Below are 19,605 nucleotides of genomic sequence, written 5' to 3' on the forward strand. Positions count from 1 at the left end.
GGTATATTCGCCCATTTTCTTCCCAAGGCCACCCCCCCTTTAGTGCAAAAGGCACCCCTTGAAATGAGGATACGTGGCAGACTGTAACGAGTTTTTAACGTGACAGTGGTGCGAATTATCCCACGGGGGTGCCAAGCCCTTATATAAAGGGTTTTGCCCATCAAATGAACGGTTTGGATCATCCAAACAAGTGGACCCACTATACAGTTAAAAAACACAGGACTTCAGGCGCACCCATGTATGTTGTATGCGCCTAGTTACACTGGGCCCACTTGTTACAATGATCCAAACCGTTCATATAAAACCACAAAATTCCAGGATTTTCGACCCTGCTAGATAGTAGGAGATAAGCCGATAAGTGATATATCTGCCACATTTCTTCCCTTACCCACCCTCCTCTAGCGTATTTAGTATTTATTCCTACGCTTTACAAGCGGTGGCCTTGGGAAGAAAAAGGGGCGAATATATCATTATTTTACCCTATATATATATCTAACACAAGACACCTGTATTCCCTCCCTTGTCAGCACCTGTCCGTGAAGTCAGCTAATGGCTGCTGCTTCACTCATTTCCTCTCTACTCCCTTCCCCATCTTCTCCCTCCCTTCCAAAGAAACCCTCTCTCAAAACCCTAATTCCCTTCAAATCGCTCCTCAACAAAAACCCTAGCTTCCCTTCAATTCCAATCATCCTCCTTCATCTCAACCCTAACCAAAACCCTAAATTCATTACCAACAATGAGAACAAATCAAACCCCGTCATACCCTCCTCCTCCTTTCTCGATTCCCTTTTTATTTTCTGTACCTCACTCGCCTTGTCTTTTTCTCTCCTCATTGCTGACGTGGACTCCGCCGCAGGATTTGTAGTCACCCCTCCGAGGAAACTCCAGTCCGACGAACTCGCCACCGTCCGTCTCTTCCAAGAGAATACTCCGTCTGTTGTTTATATTACGAATCTCGCCGTTCGGTAATTTGAATTCTACTCAGTTTTGTCATTTTTAGGCTGTTTGGATACATAGATTTTATAATCTAGGATTGTAATTTCAAGCTAAACCCTGGATTTTATAAGTTACAGCACCGTTTGGATGCATAGATTTTATAGTCCAGGATTGTAAAATCTTGGATTTTCAAGCTAAAACCTTGATTTTATAGGTTAAAACGCAGTTTGGATACATGGGTTTTATAATCCTGGATTTTATATGGTAAAACTTGGATTTTATATACTAAAACCTGGAATTTATAAGCTAAAACCTGGATTTTGCAATCCTGGAAATGTGCAATCCAGGTTTTAGCCACCGCCCGTCTCTTCCGGGAGATCACTAATCTCGCCTTTCAGTAATTCTCTCTTATACCCATGCAATTGTACTCAAGCTCACCATTTTGAGCCCTAATTGGTTGTTTTTGTGAAACAACCAATTACCCCAAAAACTTAAGCTGTTAGAGTTTGTGTTATTTAATCATTTATACTTGAACGCTCCCACCTCACATGTAGCTCCTCTTCTTGGATTGGCCATACGCGTGAATTTTTAATGTTAAGGTGTTGTTGGGTTTTGAACCTATAACCTGCCGTGAGGCAATAGCTCTTATACCATGTGAAAACAACAAACGCTTAAGCTGTTAGAGTTGACGTTATTTAATCATTTATAATTGAAATGTTTTTGCTTTTTGGATATGGTGATTGATTAGGTTTTTGTTTGTTGGATTGGTTTCCCCTTTTTTCTATTTTCTTTTAGGCAAGATGCATTTACATTGGATGTACTGGAGGTGCCACAAGGATCCGGATCCGGCTTCGTTTGGGATAAAGATGGACACATTGTCACAAATTATCATGTCATTCGCGGCGCATCTGATCTCAGGTTTTTGGTGTTTTCGCATAAAATTCATCTTACTTTATCACATGGTTCTTTCACAATGGGTTTTTTTCTAGGGAAAAAAGTAATGCTACTTAGAGGGTTGATTGTCTTCTGTGTTACTGGTATTTCAAGAATGGTAGGTATCCATTAAGAGACTAATTCTTACAGTGTTTGAGTAATTGCAGATTTTGTAATGCTATCGGTTTTCGTTGTATAAAGTACTTCGATGCATTTTTCTTTTGTTTTTACTTTCATATTTCGAGGAACTTGGTTTAAAGTCATCAGACTGCTTAAAGGTTGACTTTCTGAGTTTTCTTAGTCTTAATGTGTGGATTGACAGCTATTACCAATCGCCTTCGAATTGAAGAGTGCTGGATTTGAGATTGAAGCAAAACTGGGTGGTGGCAAAAATTGTATTTAGGTTTCTTGTACGGGAACAAAGAAAATTATATTAGTGTAATATTAAATGAAACAAAGATGAAGATTGGTGTGCCCCCAAATGTTTCAACAGCTTTATTTCTGTTGCGGACCTTGAAGTTGAGGAGCTATTATAAAAAAAAGGGCGGCTTAGTGCACTAGGCTCCCGCCTTTGCAGGGTCTGGGGAGGGCTAGATGTACGCAGCCTTACCCCTGCTTTGCAGAGAGGCTGTTTCCGTGACTTGAACCCGTGACCACCGGGTCGCAATGGGAGCCACCTTACCGTTGCGCCAAGGCTCGAAGTTGAGGAGTTATTTTGCCAAAAAAAAATAAAAAATAAAAAATCTTTACAAGCCTTTATACAAAATTCAGTTTTGCTTATCGAGGAGATTTGGGCACAATATACCTAATTTCACCTCCTTCTAGGATTGGTTTTGTATATGGAATTGTTGGTGAAGAAGGGACTTGTTCTCCTTAAATTTTCATCTAAGGACGATAGTAGCAAGCTGGTACCAACAATGAGTGAGTTCCATTGTTGCGACACTAGTTTGAGGAATCACTTTTGTGAGGAGTGAAGACAATCTTCAAGTGGGTATCTTTGGCCTCTCTATTTAGTGCTGGTGAACCATCATGCCTCCCATGTGAATGCCTCTATGCTGGGGAGAAACCAAAGGAGGCTCACTTTTGTGAGGTAGTTGGTTAAGATACTGTGTGGCTGTTCTTCTGCCTTCTATTTCTGTGTTCTACATGGGATGTTCTGTGGCGTTGGATTAGTAGGCGTTGGATTTGAGCGGCTCTTCTAGCATGGAACGGATGGTGGCAGTCATGAAGTGACGTGACACTTTCATCTCCTTTCCTATAGTTATGTTCAAGGGGCAAAGTTGGTTTCCTATATCCCTCCCTCTGCTTTCACTTTTCAAATCTCTTATATCTATTCATTCGACCTACTCCAAACCCTCTACCATCCATTCTAGATATCAATAATGCCCCTCTCTAGCCGAGTGACAGAGAGCAGCTCTCTACTGTGTGAGGTACAGGATCGATTCTTATGTATGAAGTATGAACTGGCTACTTATGAAAAAGAAATAAAAAGTCTATGTCAATTTCCTGCCACATTGATCTTGTTTTTAATATTTTTTTTTGAATGGTTTGTTTTTAATATTTTGTTCTATTATGTAATGCTTTTCTGATGCTTTGGTGCAATATTTTGGCGCAACATCGTATTCTGGTGTTGAAAAGTTTCTAGCATTCACTTCTTTTTATTCAGGATTTTTATTGTCAATCTTATTTTGGAATCAAAATCATTTTCTAAAAAAAAATGGAATCAAAATGTTGGTAGTTATATTCAAAGGTCACCCTCTTTATTTTTCTTTCGGTATGTGCAGGGTCACTCTTGCTGACCAATCAACATATGATGCAAAAGTTGTTGGATTTGATCAAGATAAGGATGTTGCTGTGTTGCGTGTTGATGCACCAAAAGATAAACTAAGACCCATACCTGTTGGTATTTCTGCCGACCTGCTTGTTGGTCAGAAAGTATATGCTATTGGAAATCCAGTGAGTATGATTTCTCCTTTGCTTGTCAATGTTGTAGCATAGTTAAAAATTGGTCCATTTCCTTTTTCATTTATTTATTGAACTCATAAATGTTTCCTTTCCATGCTATGATCTGCTGAGGCTATTGGGTAACTGCACTATAGTACCTGCATGTTACTAATCTATTTTGGTGTTTTAGACCATTTTTTCCGATAAATGTTACTTGTTTCAATAATTTCAAGCTATGTTGCATGGATTCTTTGCCCCCTATGCCGAATCCGTGTTGACATGTTTCGACACGCGAATCATTCACAGAGTCGCTTGGGACACTCCCGGATTCTTGTCGTAGCCGTGTCCAGCACGGATCCGGTTTTTTCAGACGAATCCGACACATCCTTATCTCTTTTAAAATGTGAATCCTGTATATTTCCCTCTTGACGCGTTTTCTTCTTATAAATCAATTTATAAATCAAATGCATTAGTCAAGAATGAATGAGACATTGGGTGACAAAAGTATGACATTTCTATGCAACAATTTATAAATCAAATGCATTAGTCAAGAATTTCCTCCCACTCTAATGATCATGGCTGTATATTTTGGTGGCAGCAAACATACTATTGGAAGTGACCCCCCATTTTTAACACTTCAGTCATATACTCATATACCTATAGTTTTCATATTTGGGAAGAATTTGCAAATGGAAATGTTCTTTTATGCCATGAGGTTGTTTTGGTGTCTGCCACATCTCTTTGAGTTGAAATCTTATCATTTGTTTGACATTCAATGATTTTGGAAAATACGTGGGTGGTAGTAGCAAACGGGTGTCTGTGATTTCGCTTTCCAAAATCCACTTCCCCACCCAAAATAAAGTCAAACCAAAATATAAAATTCATTCTCCCAGGAAAGAAATGCAAGACATATGAAGCTAAGAAAGGAAATGAAACTTCCCATAATTTTCTGTTTTTGTGTGAGTGATACAAAATTTTGACAAAGCAATAATAGGACCTGATTGACTCACTCAAACGAATCAAACTCTACATTTACCTATGTATATTGTTTTCTAAATTTTCTTATACTTTCTGCATTGTTACTATCCCTTGTTATTTCCTACCCGACAGCCAATGAAAGACATTTAAAATAAATAAAGCCCATTAGTAGTGTCTCTATAGAAACAAGTGGGGTGTCAATATCTGATCCTTGTTCTTAGTTGTTGACTATCAATAAACACAAAATTGTTACATGTATGGTTCTCCTCACAAGGCAGTCCAGCAACTCACCTTTCCTTCCATTTATGAAGTTATCATTGGTTGTATATTTGCCTTTGTTGCCTGGCTCTCAAGAATTTTCTTCAAACAATAGATTCATTTCTTAAAGAAAACAGTTGAGGTTAGACAGAGATCTTGTAGCTGAAATATGAAAACCAAATGTCTAGTCTTCTTCCCTCGCCTGCTTCCACTCCAAGAATGTGACTGTAGACAATAGTACCTTGTTATTAAAATTTCAATAAATTTTAATCCCATCTTTAGGGTGAAAGGATTACATCCTTTAAATTTTAGTCTGAGGCATTGCTTATTTTATTCACTGGAATGTAAAAGTTTCACATAAGTGGCTTCTGTTGATATTGACCTACATAACTGACTAGAGGACTGATGTGTTTTTTTACCTGTACATCTTTGCAGTTTGGCCTTGACCATACACTCACAACTGGCGTTATCAGGTAGCAGGTTTTTGTAGTTATTATTCACCTCTTCTTTTGTTTGTGAAAAACAGGAACATGGTATATTTTCTGATTTATACCACTGATCAACAAATATAAATTTATTAAGTGAAGTGAATGTAGCATTAGCTGATGTCTGGATGTACTTGTGAAAGATGCACTGTTTCATTTGTAATGTCTCTAGAAATTAATTTTATCATAATCAATTTCCTTAATTTTGAAGAGAGAAGAAAATAAGAACAAAAAGTTGTTCAATAGTGTGACAAGGGAAGAAAGAAGATGGGATTAGCGACTCACCGGTCAACTCATTGCTCTAATAAAACAATCATTGAGTCATCTATATAGAATTTACAAAAAAAAGAAGACAAAAAAGCCCTTACACAAAGCTAATAAGGGCATAGATAATACAAAGAAAAATCTCCCAACACTCCCTCTCAAGTTGCAGCATAGATAATATATGTAATGTAATAGATGCATACACATGTGCGCGTGTGCACACACACTCCATGTGCAGCTTGGGAAGAGTTTTAATCAGATATAGGGAACACAAACTTCATTCATTTTTTCTCTCTTGTCAGTCAATTTGAGTATGTTTTGTTCCCTCGTCTATCACTGGATTGGAGGATATGTGAATTATTGGATGATTATCATAATACTCTCTCAAGGAAGTCTAACCATAACTCCCAATTTCATAATAAAGTTCTGAACCATATCAACTCCCATGTGCCATGTGTCATAGCTCTATATTCAACTTCAACATTGAATCGAACCACTAGAGACTCTTTTTTGCTTTCTCCATATCAACTCTCATGTGCCAGCCTTATTGTCTGTCCAATCTGCACCAATAAATCTTCTACTTCCACGTTTCTATGATTAGCTTAACAAAATCCTTTTCCAGGAGTAAACTTCAGATATCACATGATACAACAAACAACATCTAATGACAAACATAAATAGGATGCATAATAGTGACATATACAGAACAAGCTATATCTAGTAGACTGATTGTGTGATAAAGCTGTTTTCCCAACTAATTTTTGGCACATTCCCATACCTTTAAGAACATTGCTCTCATTTATACAAAGAGAGTGATTTGATTCCATATTTCCATTGGTGTATCTACCAGTTTAGCCCTAATCTTTCTTTGTCTCATTCAAAATATCAAGTACAACAGTGTTAAAAAACTATGGAGAAAGGTCCAGATACTACGGAGTTGGAGTTGATGGTGGAGATTTCAAGGGTCACCTTAACCCTCATGAATTCTTAGAGTGGGTAGACAGTGTAGATCACTTCTTTGAGTGGAAAGATCTCCATGAGGATAAAAAAGTTAGATTCGATGTCATGAAACTTAAGGTTGCTGCCCTTGTATGTTGGAAACAAATCCAAACCAGGACCCAAAGAGGAAAAGCGAAGATTGATAACTAGGCCAAGATGAAGGGGAAGATGAAAAGTAAATACTTGCCATCTGACTTTAGGGCCACACTCTACCAAAGACTTTTTGGCCTTAAGCAAGGAACTAGTTTCATGTGTGAATACATGGAAGAGTTTCATCTCTTGACGACCCGTAATGCTTTAATTAAAGATGATGAGCAAGTGACCGCTTGATATATTAGTAGGCTGTGCTTTTAGCTCTAGCAGCCAGTCTCCCTTCACACTCTCCTCGTTGTTGATGATGCCTTTTGATTAGCATGGAAGGCTGAGAAGATAGCACATAGTTCTTAGCGAATGGACACTGCCAGAGCCCCCTCTAGTTCAGCTATTAGAAATCCCGTGTCTAGTCATTTGAACCCTCTCACCCTCCTAAGAGCATTGCCACAAGACCCTCTGTAAGTTAGACGAACAAAGGGACATAGTGATGACATTCCTTTGATGTGATTGATTCGTGATTGGCGCCTATTATTATCAGCATATTGGAAACCCATTGAGGATTTTGTTGGAGGTATCTAGATCCTTGGCGATGACTTGGTAGAGTTACGACGACTCTGTGAGAAGTGAGAACCCATATCAGCATATTTGAGACATCTACTCGACGGAATCAAGTTCTTCCCATGTTGGGGGGAACTGCTGTGATCTAGCTTTAGGATTATCTTGTGTTTATTGACATATTTTGTTTTTTTTCGATCTACGAGCTTTCATTGGGCGCCTTTAAAAGTTAGCCTTATGAAAGATGACGCCACACACAAGTCCTTCCCTAGTTCCTCTTGGGTCGTTATACCATATCCTTATGAAGGTAAATAAGGGAGTAATCTAGAGTTACCTATCTCTATTGCACCTCTGACACAAATTGTATGAGAAGAAAATTAGTATTAAAAGGAAGAAAAAGAAGTTTATGATACCGTGACAAGAAAAGAAGACGGGTTAACGAGTCTCTATGACTCAAAGTCATCTATATGGAAACTAAAGGAATACCTTTACACAAAGGTTAGTTAAGGACCTAGAGTTACCTATCTCTATTGCACCTCTGACACAAATTGTATGAGGAGAAGAAAAATATAATTAAAAAGGAAGAAAAAGAAGTTTATGATACTGTGACAAGAAATGAAGATGGGTTAAATAGTCTCTAATTTACTCAAAGTCATCTATATGGAAACTAAAGGAAAACCTTTACACAAAGGTTAGTTAAGGATGCTGTTCACGGAGGCTTCGGTCTCCGGCTTCCCCTTTCATAATAGGGCATCAAGTCACCAACTTCCTTGACCTTCCGGCATTGGGCAGGCATCAGTCCCCATACACGGTCTTATGACTTTGTGGGAAACACTTCCCCATTCTGATTGATTGGCCGGATTGATCTTTTCTTGAGCAAGCAGTCAATGGCTTGACTTTCCTCCAGCTTTGGAACGGGTACCGGATAGACTGGAGTGATTTATCAGTTTTTTTCAATAACTGATGAAATGAATTGGAAACCCACTCCAAGTCTTAAATGAAATGAGTGACTTGATTGAATCAGCAGCATATAGATCCAATACAGTAGAGTGTGGTATAAAGAACTAGATGTACATTTCCAGAGTGATATAATAATAATAATAAAAGGAACAAACTCCAACACTTTTTCTGACAGATGTCACCCCTGTAGACTGTTAGTAAATTGCCTGTGTTGAGATTAAAAAACTTAAACATCTGCTGGTGCAAATTTCATTAACACAGTTGCTTTGATGTGAAATATTTTATCATTTTTTATGTTAATAGTTACATATAAATTTTCCATGAGGCTTTATTATGGCACAACAACCTTTTGTGTGCCAGGCTCAAGTAACAAGATAGTGTTTATCCTTTTATTAAGATCATGTTTTGCTTTGACTGAGGCCTTCTATATGTCATATGCAGTGGACTTCGCAGAGAAATCAGTTCCGCTGCCACTGGACGTCCAATACAAGATGTCATACAGACTGATGCCGCCATAAACCCTGGGAATAGTGGGGGCCCACTTCTTGATAGTTCAGGAAGCTTAATTGGGATAAATACAGCCATTTACTCTCCATCGGGAGCCTCCTCTGGCGTGGGATTTTCAATTCCAGTAGACACAGTCCGTCCTTTTTTCATCTTTCGACTTTCACACATTAGAAAATAATCATGCCTATAAATGTCGTGTGATATCTTTTTTTATGACGGAATAATTCATATCTTATTTTCTGTTATAAATAATTGAGCTGCAATTTTTTCTCACTTTTCCAGGTGAATGGCATTGTTGAACAGTTGGTGAGGTTTGGAAAAGTCACAAGACCTATTTTAGGGATTAAATTTGCACCAGACCAGTCTGTGGAGCAACTTGGGGTTAGTGGGGTGCTTGTTCTAGATGCTCCTGCAAATGGTCCAGCTGGCAAAGCGGTATATATTTTATCTTATATTGCATATTGCTTCCGAGGTTTGAAATTTTGGTTTCCCGAAGCCGAAATTTTGGCTGAAATCATGTAAAATTTCTGAAAATAATTTCTGTATTTTAGAAGATTTCGGTGGAAATTTCAGTAATTTCAGCACTTTAGGTGGGAATCTTAAAATTTCGGTAGAAAATTTTAAAATTTCGGCAAATTTCGGATTTGGGCAAAATTTCGCTGGAATTTCGGATTCAGGTACTTTCGATGTTGGTCCTGGCCGAAATCTGAATTTTTGGCTGAAATTTCAAACCATGATTGCTTCATCAATTGTCTGTTTGTGTCATGCACGCTGTGAGAGTTTTGTGTACTTCTTCTGAACTGAAAAAGAGAAGCACACAATTCATCTAATTGATAATGCATGCAAAAAGAAACCATTGTTCTTAGTGTATTATAGAAATAAACAAACAGAGAGAGAGAGAGAGAGAGAGAGAGAGAGAGAGAGAGAGAGAGAGAGAGAGAGAGAGAGTATAGCCTGCGGAAGCAATGAGTGATGATTTTTAAAATTTTGCAGGGACTGCTACCAACCAAACGAGATACCTATGGCCGACTTATATTGGGTGACATCATCACTTCTGTGAATGGGAAAAAGATCAATAACGGGAGTGACTTGTACAGAGTCCTTGACCAATGTAAAGTAGGCGATACGGTATGATTTTCATTTTATGTTGCTAACTCTGCTACCTTATTTGCATTTCATTTTCAAAGGGCTAGTATTTTCTTACTTTTGGACATTCTTTAAGTCTTCCTTTGGTTGCCTCCCCTTGGTGGAATGGAAAGTGAGAAAGGCCAGTTTGAATGGTTGTGATGAAATTAATCTGTCCGTTTTCCACTTTCTTTTCCCAGGAAAAACAAAACACACTTATGGTATAATTCTTTATTTTTTCTTTGTTAAAAGATTTTTACCTGATATGCAGGTCACCAAATTTCAGAAAATTCAATTTTCATGGAAAGTTTTTTTTTCAGGAAAATTTTCAGCATAGCCAGCATATGCCCTAAAGATCTTCAATGTGCTTTTATGGCTCTAAGCTGGAATTAATATTATAAATTAAGGAAAACAATACTAGTATACATGCCAAATGGATGGGAAAAACTGACATTACTTACTGGTTATTTACCATTAAAAAAACATACTGGTTATTTAGCCTTTCGGTGTTCGCTTATAATTGTTTGAGTCATTCAGTCTATTGACTGGAAACTGTTGGTGTGGTTATGCTATCCTTGTTTTGCTTTTATGGCAGGGCACAGAAAATGAAATAATATTTAATCACAGAAATAAATCAAAGTTAAATTAAACTTGACATTTTCCATTTGTCATTTAAGGTACAATTGAAATGGAAGAGAACGAAAAAGGAAACACACTTTAGAAGGAATGATGGTGTCCATCACTAGGCTTGAGCACCATCTCAGTTGGATGGTGCTTTGTGTTGCAATGCAACCCTCAGGTTATGGATTCAAGACAGCTTACCTACCCAAAAAAGGTGTCCATTGTGCGTTGTGTTCACTTTCGGAATGACCCAAAGGGTGGGGCTATTCTTGGTTAATATTGCACCAATCATCTGACCGGAGTGACCTAAAGGTCTTGCAGATTATGAATGTGGGGCATGGGATTTAGTGAGTTGTGATGTAATTCTATATCATTAGCTTCCATTTTAGCATTCGAGATGAGATCTTTCTGATCACTCAATACAGTATCACCCATGAGATGAGGGGGGTTTCCTGTCTTTGAGGGATGGTATCTTTCTGGAGTTACCAGAATTCCGCCGATTTAAACTTTGCTGCTCTTTCTTTTAGTGTCTTCCCAAGCTCCATCATCCAGTTTCAAAGATACTATTGGGATGGTTTCTCTGTGTTACAGTAAGGTGGGTGAAAAAGGGATGCAAGTCCCATTAGTTTGGATCGGGGTTGATCTTATAAAGGACCTTGTTACTCAATTGGGCTCTCCCCTTTATAATGTTTATAGTATTTGGCTGGTGAGGGGAGAGATTCTATGAGGGACACCCCGCTTGGAAGAACTGTGGAATAATAGAATTTTCTGTTATAGTGAGAAGATGAAGAATGATGCTTTTGTGGTTAGCCTGGGTAGGTTTGAATCTAAACCTTAATTGAAACTTGGGCTTTTCTGTTATGGGGAGAAGATTAACAGGAATGCTATTGTGGATAGCCTGGGTAGGTTTGAATCTAAATCCCAATTGCAATTTGGGCTTTTTAGTTTGTAGCTTGTGTGTAAATTCTAGTCGTCTTCTGCTTAAGATGCACTCTATACTGCACCCTTGGCATTAAGTCTAATTAGATGAACTTGTCTTGTGGGTTGGGGGCTCTTTTAAGTTCAGCTACTTTTGCTACTATCTAATTTGATATCATGGAATCCACTTACATTCACTCGTTGATGTACTCCATGCATAAACTCATGAAACCCTTTTTAGAGCACCATTTTCTTCTTGCTTAAACTAAATTCAATTGAAATTATAGTGGATAATCAAAGAAACAGGTGAACATGCAATAACTTAAGATGGGTTTTTCCCAAAATAAACGCCAATTGGGCGAAAATTATTCAATGTGTGTGTTTACTTGAAATATTTAGGTGACTGTGGAGGTATTGCGAGGTGACCATAAAGAGAAAATCCCAGTAGTCCTTGAACCAAAACCCGATGAATCATGATCATCTCGAGCGAGGAGAATCCAACGGTGGATCCATGCTCTCTAGTATTTTATCAAGACATGTAAGTATACATTTAACAGATGTCTAATGCTTTGTGTATTCATTTCTTGCATAATCTGTCAACATCTTGTATATATATTTCAACTATTGGTTCTGGAAAATTTACAGATTACTTTCTAAGAGCTTGCCTGCTAGAGAATTTATGTATGAAGCTCATTGTACAAGAAAAAAAAGGACTACTATATAACAAAGAAAACTGATATCATCTCGTCCATCCATGTTCCATGTCCCAATGTCAGCAGCTATAGAAATGCTTAGATCAATGGTCCAGATTGGAACCCATATGCCATGTTCATGGTGGGGCCAAGAAGATGGCAAACTCAAACTATTTGTGAAGGGCTTAGTAAGCTCCACCGTACAAAGATTTAAGATGATTGATTATGGGATGACCCTAGTCGTCCAATTGATGGCCTGCAGATAAACGTTCTAGACAAAATTGACTGACGATGGGCCTGTGGCCATGCATTGTGGGGCCCAGCTAGGCGTGTAACCTACCAACCAGAGATTGTCGATGTGGGTTCCACTAGATAACAACACGTGTTAGCAGTGGCCAACCAGCAACATTTGGATCATCAAATAGATGGGACCCACTAGCGGGTCTTCCAAACTAATAATCTGGACTGTAAAATCTCATGGGTCCCACTATTTCCAAAGACCCAATAATGAAATCTTCGCTTTTTATGTTGACCGTGAGAGTGGGCCTCACAGAAGATTTTAGGATCTCCTAATCTGAATATGAGGGGTCAAGGTCGGCTAGTGAGACGATAGGGAATAAGCTTTATCATCGAGAGGGAACAGCCCGGATCACCAGCTCAGTGATAGAGGAGGTAGGGGTGCAGAGATAGCAAGGAGGCTTGCCTAGAAGCAGCCACCCTTGAAAGAGTGCGTAAAAGGAAAGGTCCTACCCTTTTGGGTCGGTTGTGGGCGACGGTTGTGGCGACGAGGGATTCGAACCCCTGACACCAGGATTCGTAGCCACATGTGGGTTGCGCCATACATATGAAAGAGTATACAATAATGATGTATTTGGCGAATCAAATACCATGGTCTAATAATGAACCATTCTAATTAGTTGATAGTTGATAATATTAGTTGATAATTTTGTGAAAGATTCTTGGATTTATTAATTTAATTTAAATAGAAAAAGTGATACAGAGCCAATTCCAATAGACTTATTGAACGTTCCCATTGGCGTGCATCCAGTAGGAATTGAACCTACGAATTTGCCAATTATGAGTTGGGCGCTTTAACCATTGAGCCATGGATGCTTAACAAGGATCATCGTACACCGCGAATAATCAAATTCCAAAATAAGGATCCTATGTATTTGCATATATCTTGCATAAAATCAATATGTACATACCTTACCTATATAGACAAGATATAAATACAAGATAAGATCTCGCAGGTTGGTTATTCGTCAGCATGGGTTTAGCTTATGATGTGTTTGGAAGCCCTCGACCAAACGAGTATTTCACAGAGAGCCGACAGCATAAGCATTTCAGTATTTAAATGAATGAATTTTTTTTGTTATTTTCTCTTTTCATCGAAGTATCATGATCATCCATCCAATAAGAAGGGTTTCAATTTATTCAAATGAACGATTTGAACGTGAAAACGGGGTTGTGGGAGAGCAATACAAGCGTCGTGCCTAGTTATTTTAGTTAGTTTATTTGGAGTCATTGACTAATTCATTCTGGAATTGATTGATTGGCAAGTTCAACGTTAGCCGGACAACATTTATAGGAGAATCCATAGAGATATTTATTAATATTGATCTTTTCTCAATATCATGAATAAGATCCAAGAATAAGATTCATAGATAGTTCTAAAACTGTATAGGAACAATGATCAATTTTAGCTCGAATGGTTTGTAGGGGAACCCTACCTTCTCTGATCCATTCGACACGTGCAATTTCTTTTCCGTCGCCATTGGTGTTTTTTTCGATTTCTTCAATTTCTTTTCCGTCGCCATTGGTGTTTTTTCCAATTTCTTTTAAGTACGATAAAATGACCATAAAGTTACCGTTAACCTTTTTTTTATTTTTTTGGTTTGTTTTGGAATTTGAGAATTGATTTTGAGTCCAAAATTGATTATTGTACTTAAATTTGCATTTGATTTTGAGTCCAATAATCAGTTTTGGACTCGAAGCCAATTCTCAAAATCCAAAGCAAATAGGGCCTAAATGTGGGTTGATAGATCAAGGGCCTATAATCTTCTGATCAAGGTGTTCTCAATGGCATTTAGGCATTGTTTGTTTTAGATTCTGTGAACCGATTGTGAGTCCAAAACTGATTAATGGACCCAAAATTGCGTTGATATTTTTAGTTTAATAAACAGTTTTGAACCCACAGACTGTTCTGATAATCCAAAACAAACACAGCCCTAGTTCCTTAGTTTCAACACTCGGGTCAGATTATCAGATTCAAGGAATGTTACTGTCCCGAGTGGGGGCCTGCCTAGGTATGGGACTAGTGGGATCCAGCATGGTATGGGACAGGCTTAAATGGCCTAGCAAAAAAAGTTCCATCAGCTCCAAAGCTTTTGGCATATTGGTTAGTACCTAAAAGGTCGGCTTTTCCCAATCCTAACCCAATGGAGGGCCAACCCAACCCAACCCAAGCCGAAATTAAGTTAAACCAGTTGGGTTCGGTTCGGCCGAGCATAGGTTGCACCCTTACTAAAGCCTAAACAAGGTGAAGACACTCACCCCAGTGTTGTGGCATGATTTTCTATGGTGCCAAAGAAACCCTACGGCCTAAGTTGCACCCGTACCAAAGCCTAAACAAGGTGAAGACACTCCTCATCATTGTGGCATCATTTTATCTGAAGTCACATAAACCCCATGAAAATGACTCAACGAGGGCTTCCATAACCACACATGATTTTGAGTAAAGAGAGAATCCAGACCATACAAATCAAAAGTTAGGCTTAAAAACAAAACAGGCTAGCATGGTGTGGACAAAATTTCTCGTACGACTTCTCTTTTACCTTCATGTTCATATGGATCCTGAAAACACACTTATTACAGAAAAGGGTCCAAAACAAATTTCAAAAATAGATATATTAACATTGCATATATAGTTGTATACATCTCTACACAATAGACCCATGTCCAGAAGTCTTGCTAGGAACACAACTCTCTCTCTCTCCGGCCAACTCAAATGGAAGAAACTCACTACAAGAAGGGTTTCTGGACAGCAGAGGAAGACAAGATTCTGGAGGATTATATAAGAGTTCATGGAAAAGGGCGGTGGAATCGAATTGCCAAGACGACAGGTCACGATTTTTTTTTTTTAGTTTTTTTACAGAGAAATTTGGTTTCACTACAAGAAATATCCAGGCTTAAATCCATTGCCAATTTTCATAAAACCATCCCCAAAAAAAAACTGTTTTAGTGATGAATTGTTTTAATCTGTAGCCTAAATATTAATAAAGCAAGGCGGAAATTATATTCTAGCTTTTATAGTGACGTTAAATTAGCGACCGAAATATTTCCGTCGCGAAATCCTCTTTCTCTTGTAGTGACTTAGATTTTGTATGTGGGTCTTATTAATTGCTACAGAATATACATATAAATTCTCTTTGTTTGTTTTGTTTTGGTGGGTGTAGATTTGAAGAGGTGTGGGAGGAGTTGCAGGTTAAGGTGGTTGAATTATCTATGCCCCAACGTGAAGAAAGGTGACTTTTCTGAGGAAGAAGATGACCTCATCATTCGTCTTCATAAGCTCCTTGGAAACAGGTCTCAATCTTTTCCTCACCACAGTACTACTGTGTGAAATGTGATCTGATTTTCTCTGAGCTTTTAAACTTCTTAGTCCTTACTTTATTTTAAACTTCTCTGATTAGCTTTTAAAGGCTCTTGCTTTTATATATATATATATATAAGAAAAAAAACCTATCAACAGCCAATCAGAAAAGTATTTTATAAAACAAGGAGTGCCATTATAAAAACAAATTAAAGATGATGGTTCCTATACTATGATGCCGAATTGCACGATTAATTTTCCTAGAGCTGTTTGTACTACTTTAGGGCCTCTCTCAATCTCAATCCCACTGAAATTTGTCCTTATTTGAAAATATGATTATCTTAATTTCATCTTATTGCAAATGGGACAATAAGGCCTCCTTGGGCAACCCCTAGTAGTGTAAAAAGAGTAGTCATAAATACATTAGAGGGAGGTGACCTGGGGAAGAAAAGAGGGTGAATATATCACTTCCCTAGTTAAAAATTAAAATAATCGTGTATGTAGATAAACCCATTTTTGTGGCATCCAAAAAGGCCTGCAAAGAGGCCCTTAACTAGTATTATTATCATTAGCAATTTCTCCCTCCTCTATTTCTTACTACACTAGTGCTACTCTATGGTCACAATCATCAAGCTGAAACTAATTATCTCAGTAGTGAAAAAAAAATTGAATTTTCATGATTGTAGGTGGTCTCTAATCGCGGGTCGCATCCCCGGACGAACGGACAATCAAGTGAAGAATCACTGGAACACTCATTTGAACAAGAAGCTTGGTATCAGAAAGAAGCACAATATTGGACCCAGCTCATTGACACTAAGCCAAGAAGGTAGAGATGGAGAGGAGACACCGAGACTTCTTCTTGGTTCAATTTCAGAGCTGCCTATCAATAGCGGAGTTGGTGGATTCGTGGGATCCCAAGCCGTGGAGGATTCAAAAGACCCCACCATGGCCCCAAACCAACATGAGATCGAGTGTTTAGAGGGTCTTCATTGGGTTCCTAATGACAATTTAGGCCTAAGTACCTCGTGCGTAATGGAGTTTCTAGATGGGTACCTTCTTGATGATGTTTGGCTTGACTTGTGTCCAGTTTTTGGACCTGTAAGTAATTAATGAACCGATCTCACCTTTTAATTTTTGTTATAATTTTAGTGTTCTATCACGTGCAAAGCAAAAGAGCTCTTTTTTATGGAGGCATTTTTTAATTCACCAACTTCTACTTTGTACAAAGCCAAGTTCGGGTGAAGGAAACTTTTCCATTTTTCTATACAGAAGATATTATGCATGATAAAGCATAAAAAAATAATACATATCCTAAAAAGAATCCAACCTTTACACCAAGGATATGTTTGGATTGCAAGAAATCATTTCTGACGGAATTTTTGTTTTGTGGGAAATTTTTTCCTTTCCATGATTTAGAGGGAAACTATAAGATTATGGTCCGTGAAGATGTACATTATCATAATTTGAAGGTCACTCTTAGTAAAAATTTAATAGGGTCGACCCCTGTTTGGATTGCAAGATAAAAATTTCTGTTATCGGGGAAGAAATTTCTTTCAATAATTTGGAAGGAAATTATATTATTGTGGTTAATTTAGAGGGATATCATCATAAGTGGAAGGTCCCTAGGATAACAATTGAATAAGTTGGTTCAAGTTATCCTTTTTCGTGTGTAAAACAAGTAGGAACTTTTCGAAATAATTTTCCTTTCCAAACTTTTCTAGAAAACTACTGCAATCCGGATATAAAAAAAGCAAGAACTTTTTGAAATATTTTTCCTTTCCAAACTTTTCCAAAAAAAGGAAATGTCCTGCAATCTAAACAGGTTTCAAAATAAAAGTGTTTTGAAAAAGGCTTTATATTTGAAAAAACGGAGCTTTTTGAAAGAGGTATAAATATGGCTATGTGAAGACTAAAAGTTTAGTCCCACATTGGAAAATAAGAACAGTGAAGAAGGGTTAATGAGCATCCCTCCACTCTTATTTATTGTTTTAAAACACATGGCTATTGCAAATGGTGGGATCAAAGGGACGTTGCAATGCACCATCTGCCCACGAACACGTGGCATGGGCAATGAAGTTTCTCAAGACTTGACTAAAATCAGAAGGTAGGTCTATTTCCGTGGAGTTTCTCAAGACTTGTAAAAAATCCAAAGGTTTTTCGGGTCTATTTCTGTTCGTGCATAATACCCAACATACATCAGTAGTGTTTTTCTACTGGGCTTCGCGAATTTCCTGCGCACATCAATTACACAATTGGTGCAGACATTGTCTTAAGAAAAGCAACTAGAGTTCTTCTTCATTCTCTATCAATTTTTTCCAACAAGTTACACATCTTTATATAGAAAGAGAGAACTGTGAAACAACCAATTACTCCAAAAGCTTAAGCTGTTGGAGATGGCGTTATTTAATATTATATACTTTAACACTCCCCCTCACATGTGGCACATGGTGAAGCTATACCCCCTTGCATTGGCTTCGGAGCGCTTTATCCTAAGTGAATCTGGCCATAGAATGAGTTTTCAGCTATCAATGATAGAAGTACTACTCCTTATCTTTTTAGGGTTGGCCTAGGCACAAGTGTCCCCTCTTTTGGGTTGGCCATTGCTCTAATACTAGGGCTGCAACTCGAGCCGGGTTTTACCCGACCCGCATCGACCCGACCCGAAAATAGCCTGGGTTGGGTTCAGGTTTCATGGGTTTTGGGTCGAGCCGGGTTGAGCATTCAAAAGCCCGCATGAATCTCGGGTCGAGCCGGGTTTGAAGGGGCCCGACCCGACCCGAGTTACATAAGTTATAGTATGTACATTTTTTTCTATTGTTAGTTAAAAGTTAAAAGTGAAAACCCATGCACCCACTGTTATTGTATGTGAGTGTAATTTCTGCTTCTATGATTTGAGTTGATTCAAGTGTTTGACTCAGCATTGTTTGATTATAATTACAACATTGTTTGCTTACAGCATTGTTTGATTCAAGTGTAATGTGAGTGTAATTACATCATTGTTTGATTCAAATGTAATGTGAGAGTAATTTATGCTTCTATGAGTTGAGTTGCCTTGCCAAACAAGAATTTTCCTTAAAAAATTGCGTCAACGTGAAAAAACCCGACCCGACCCGAGGTTTATCATGGGTAGGGCCGGGTTTGGGAATCGTGGGTTTTCCGAAAAAAAACCCGACCCGACCCGAGATATTTCTCGGGTAGGGTTGGGTTCTCCAAAACCCGACCCGCCCGACCCGAGTTGCAACCCTATCTAATACCATGCTGTTGGAGATGACGATAGTTAATCTTTTATACTTTAACAAGAACAATAATGAATATAAAAGACTAATTGACCTTTATCTAATATAGTTGTAACCTAATAAAACTCAGTAAAAAATGAGACATGATACAAAATAATGAGACAAAATACCCTTATCAGAATTGGTATGAAGTCAACTGGGCCATTAGGCTTTCATAAGATAAATCTTGCAGTAATATGTGGTATTCATTTCTCTAACAGTCTTTACATTTCTCAGTCACCATCTTCCATCTTCTCAATGTACCTCTAACAAGCAATTTCTCGACTCATATCATAGTCTCTTGAAGGCTGCCTCAAGGACAGCTTCAAAGAAAAGATATGACTTTTGACCTTTCAAAATTTTTAATCAGGGACCACAAGGTACCTTCACATGTTGCAACATTCAAATTCATTAGGAAAGCAGCCCCATTACCTTTTAGGACAATAGAGATGCCTTCCATTCTATAT

General features: G+C 38.1%; 2 protein-coding genes across 3 annotated transcripts; both read left to right on the forward strand.

Annotated features, from left to right (window-relative positions):
* The first annotated feature begins 513 nt into the window (after positions 1-513).
* Positions 514-12,327, forward strand: LOC143889539 (protease Do-like 1, chloroplastic). Of its 2 annotated transcripts, XR_013254854.1 has the most exons (9): positions 514-965; positions 1,732-1,854; positions 3,654-3,825; positions 5,485-5,522; positions 8,847-9,045; positions 9,195-9,347; positions 9,906-10,040; positions 11,976-12,114; positions 12,222-12,327. XR_013254854.1 is itself a non-coding variant. In XM_077393784.1 (8 exons), exons 1-8 carry the CDS (start codon positions 550-552, stop codon positions 12,051-12,053), a joined length of 1,314 nt encoding a protein of 437 aa, XP_077249899.1. In that variant the 5' UTR covers positions 514-549; the 3' UTR covers positions 12,054-12,327. The 2 variants fall into 2 exon arrangements, 1 of the variants encoding a protein (XP_077249899.1); XM_077393784.1 differs by having other exon boundaries at positions 11,976-12,327.
* Positions 12,328-15,153: 2,826 nt separating this feature from the next.
* LOC143890701 (transcription factor WER-like) lies at positions 15,154-17,073 on the forward strand. Its single transcript, XM_077395383.1, has 3 exons — positions 15,154-15,393; positions 15,727-15,856; positions 16,550-17,073. The coding sequence occupies exons 1-3, from the start codon at positions 15,279-15,281 to the stop codon at positions 16,971-16,973; spliced, it is 669 nt and encodes a 222-aa protein (XP_077251498.1). The 5' UTR covers positions 15,154-15,278; the 3' UTR covers positions 16,974-17,073.
* The last annotated feature ends 2,532 nt before the right edge of the window (positions 17,074-19,605 follow it).

This window comes from Tasmannia lanceolata, unplaced genomic scaffold, assembly GCF_043159265.1.
Source record: "Tasmannia lanceolata isolate RefF3 unplaced genomic scaffold, GAP_Taslan_0.1 ptg000013l, whole genome shotgun sequence".
Lineage (NCBI taxonomy): Eukaryota > Viridiplantae > Streptophyta > Magnoliopsida > Canellales > Winteraceae > Tasmannia > Tasmannia lanceolata.

What these genes read in the sequence shown, in the direction of transcription:
- LOC143889539 (XM_077393784.1), top strand. Translation starts at nt 550, where the DNA reads ATGGCTGCTGCTTCACTCATTTCCTCTCTACTCCCTTCCCCATCTTCT. An exon ending in CGCGGCGCATCTGATCTCAG is followed by an intron (nt 1,855 to 3,653) that starts GTTTTTGGTGTT and finishes CGGTATGTGCAG; the next exon opens with GGTCACTCTTGCTGACCAAT. An exon ending in TATATGCTATTGGAAATCCA is followed by an intron (nt 3,826 to 5,484) that starts GTGAGTATGATT and finishes ACATCTTTGCAG; the next exon opens with TTTGGCCTTGACCATACACT.
- LOC143890701 (XM_077395383.1), top strand. Translation starts at nt 15,279, where the DNA reads ATGGAAGAAACTCACTACAAGAAGGGTTTCTGGACAGCAGAGGAAGAC. An exon ending in TCGAATTGCCAAGACGACAG is followed by an intron (nt 15,394 to 15,726) that starts GTCACGATTTTT and finishes TGGTGGGTGTAG; the next exon opens with ATTTGAAGAGGTGTGGGAGG. An exon ending in CATAAGCTCCTTGGAAACAG is followed by an intron (nt 15,857 to 16,549) that starts GTCTCAATCTTT and finishes TCATGATTGTAG; the next exon opens with GTGGTCTCTAATCGCGGGTC.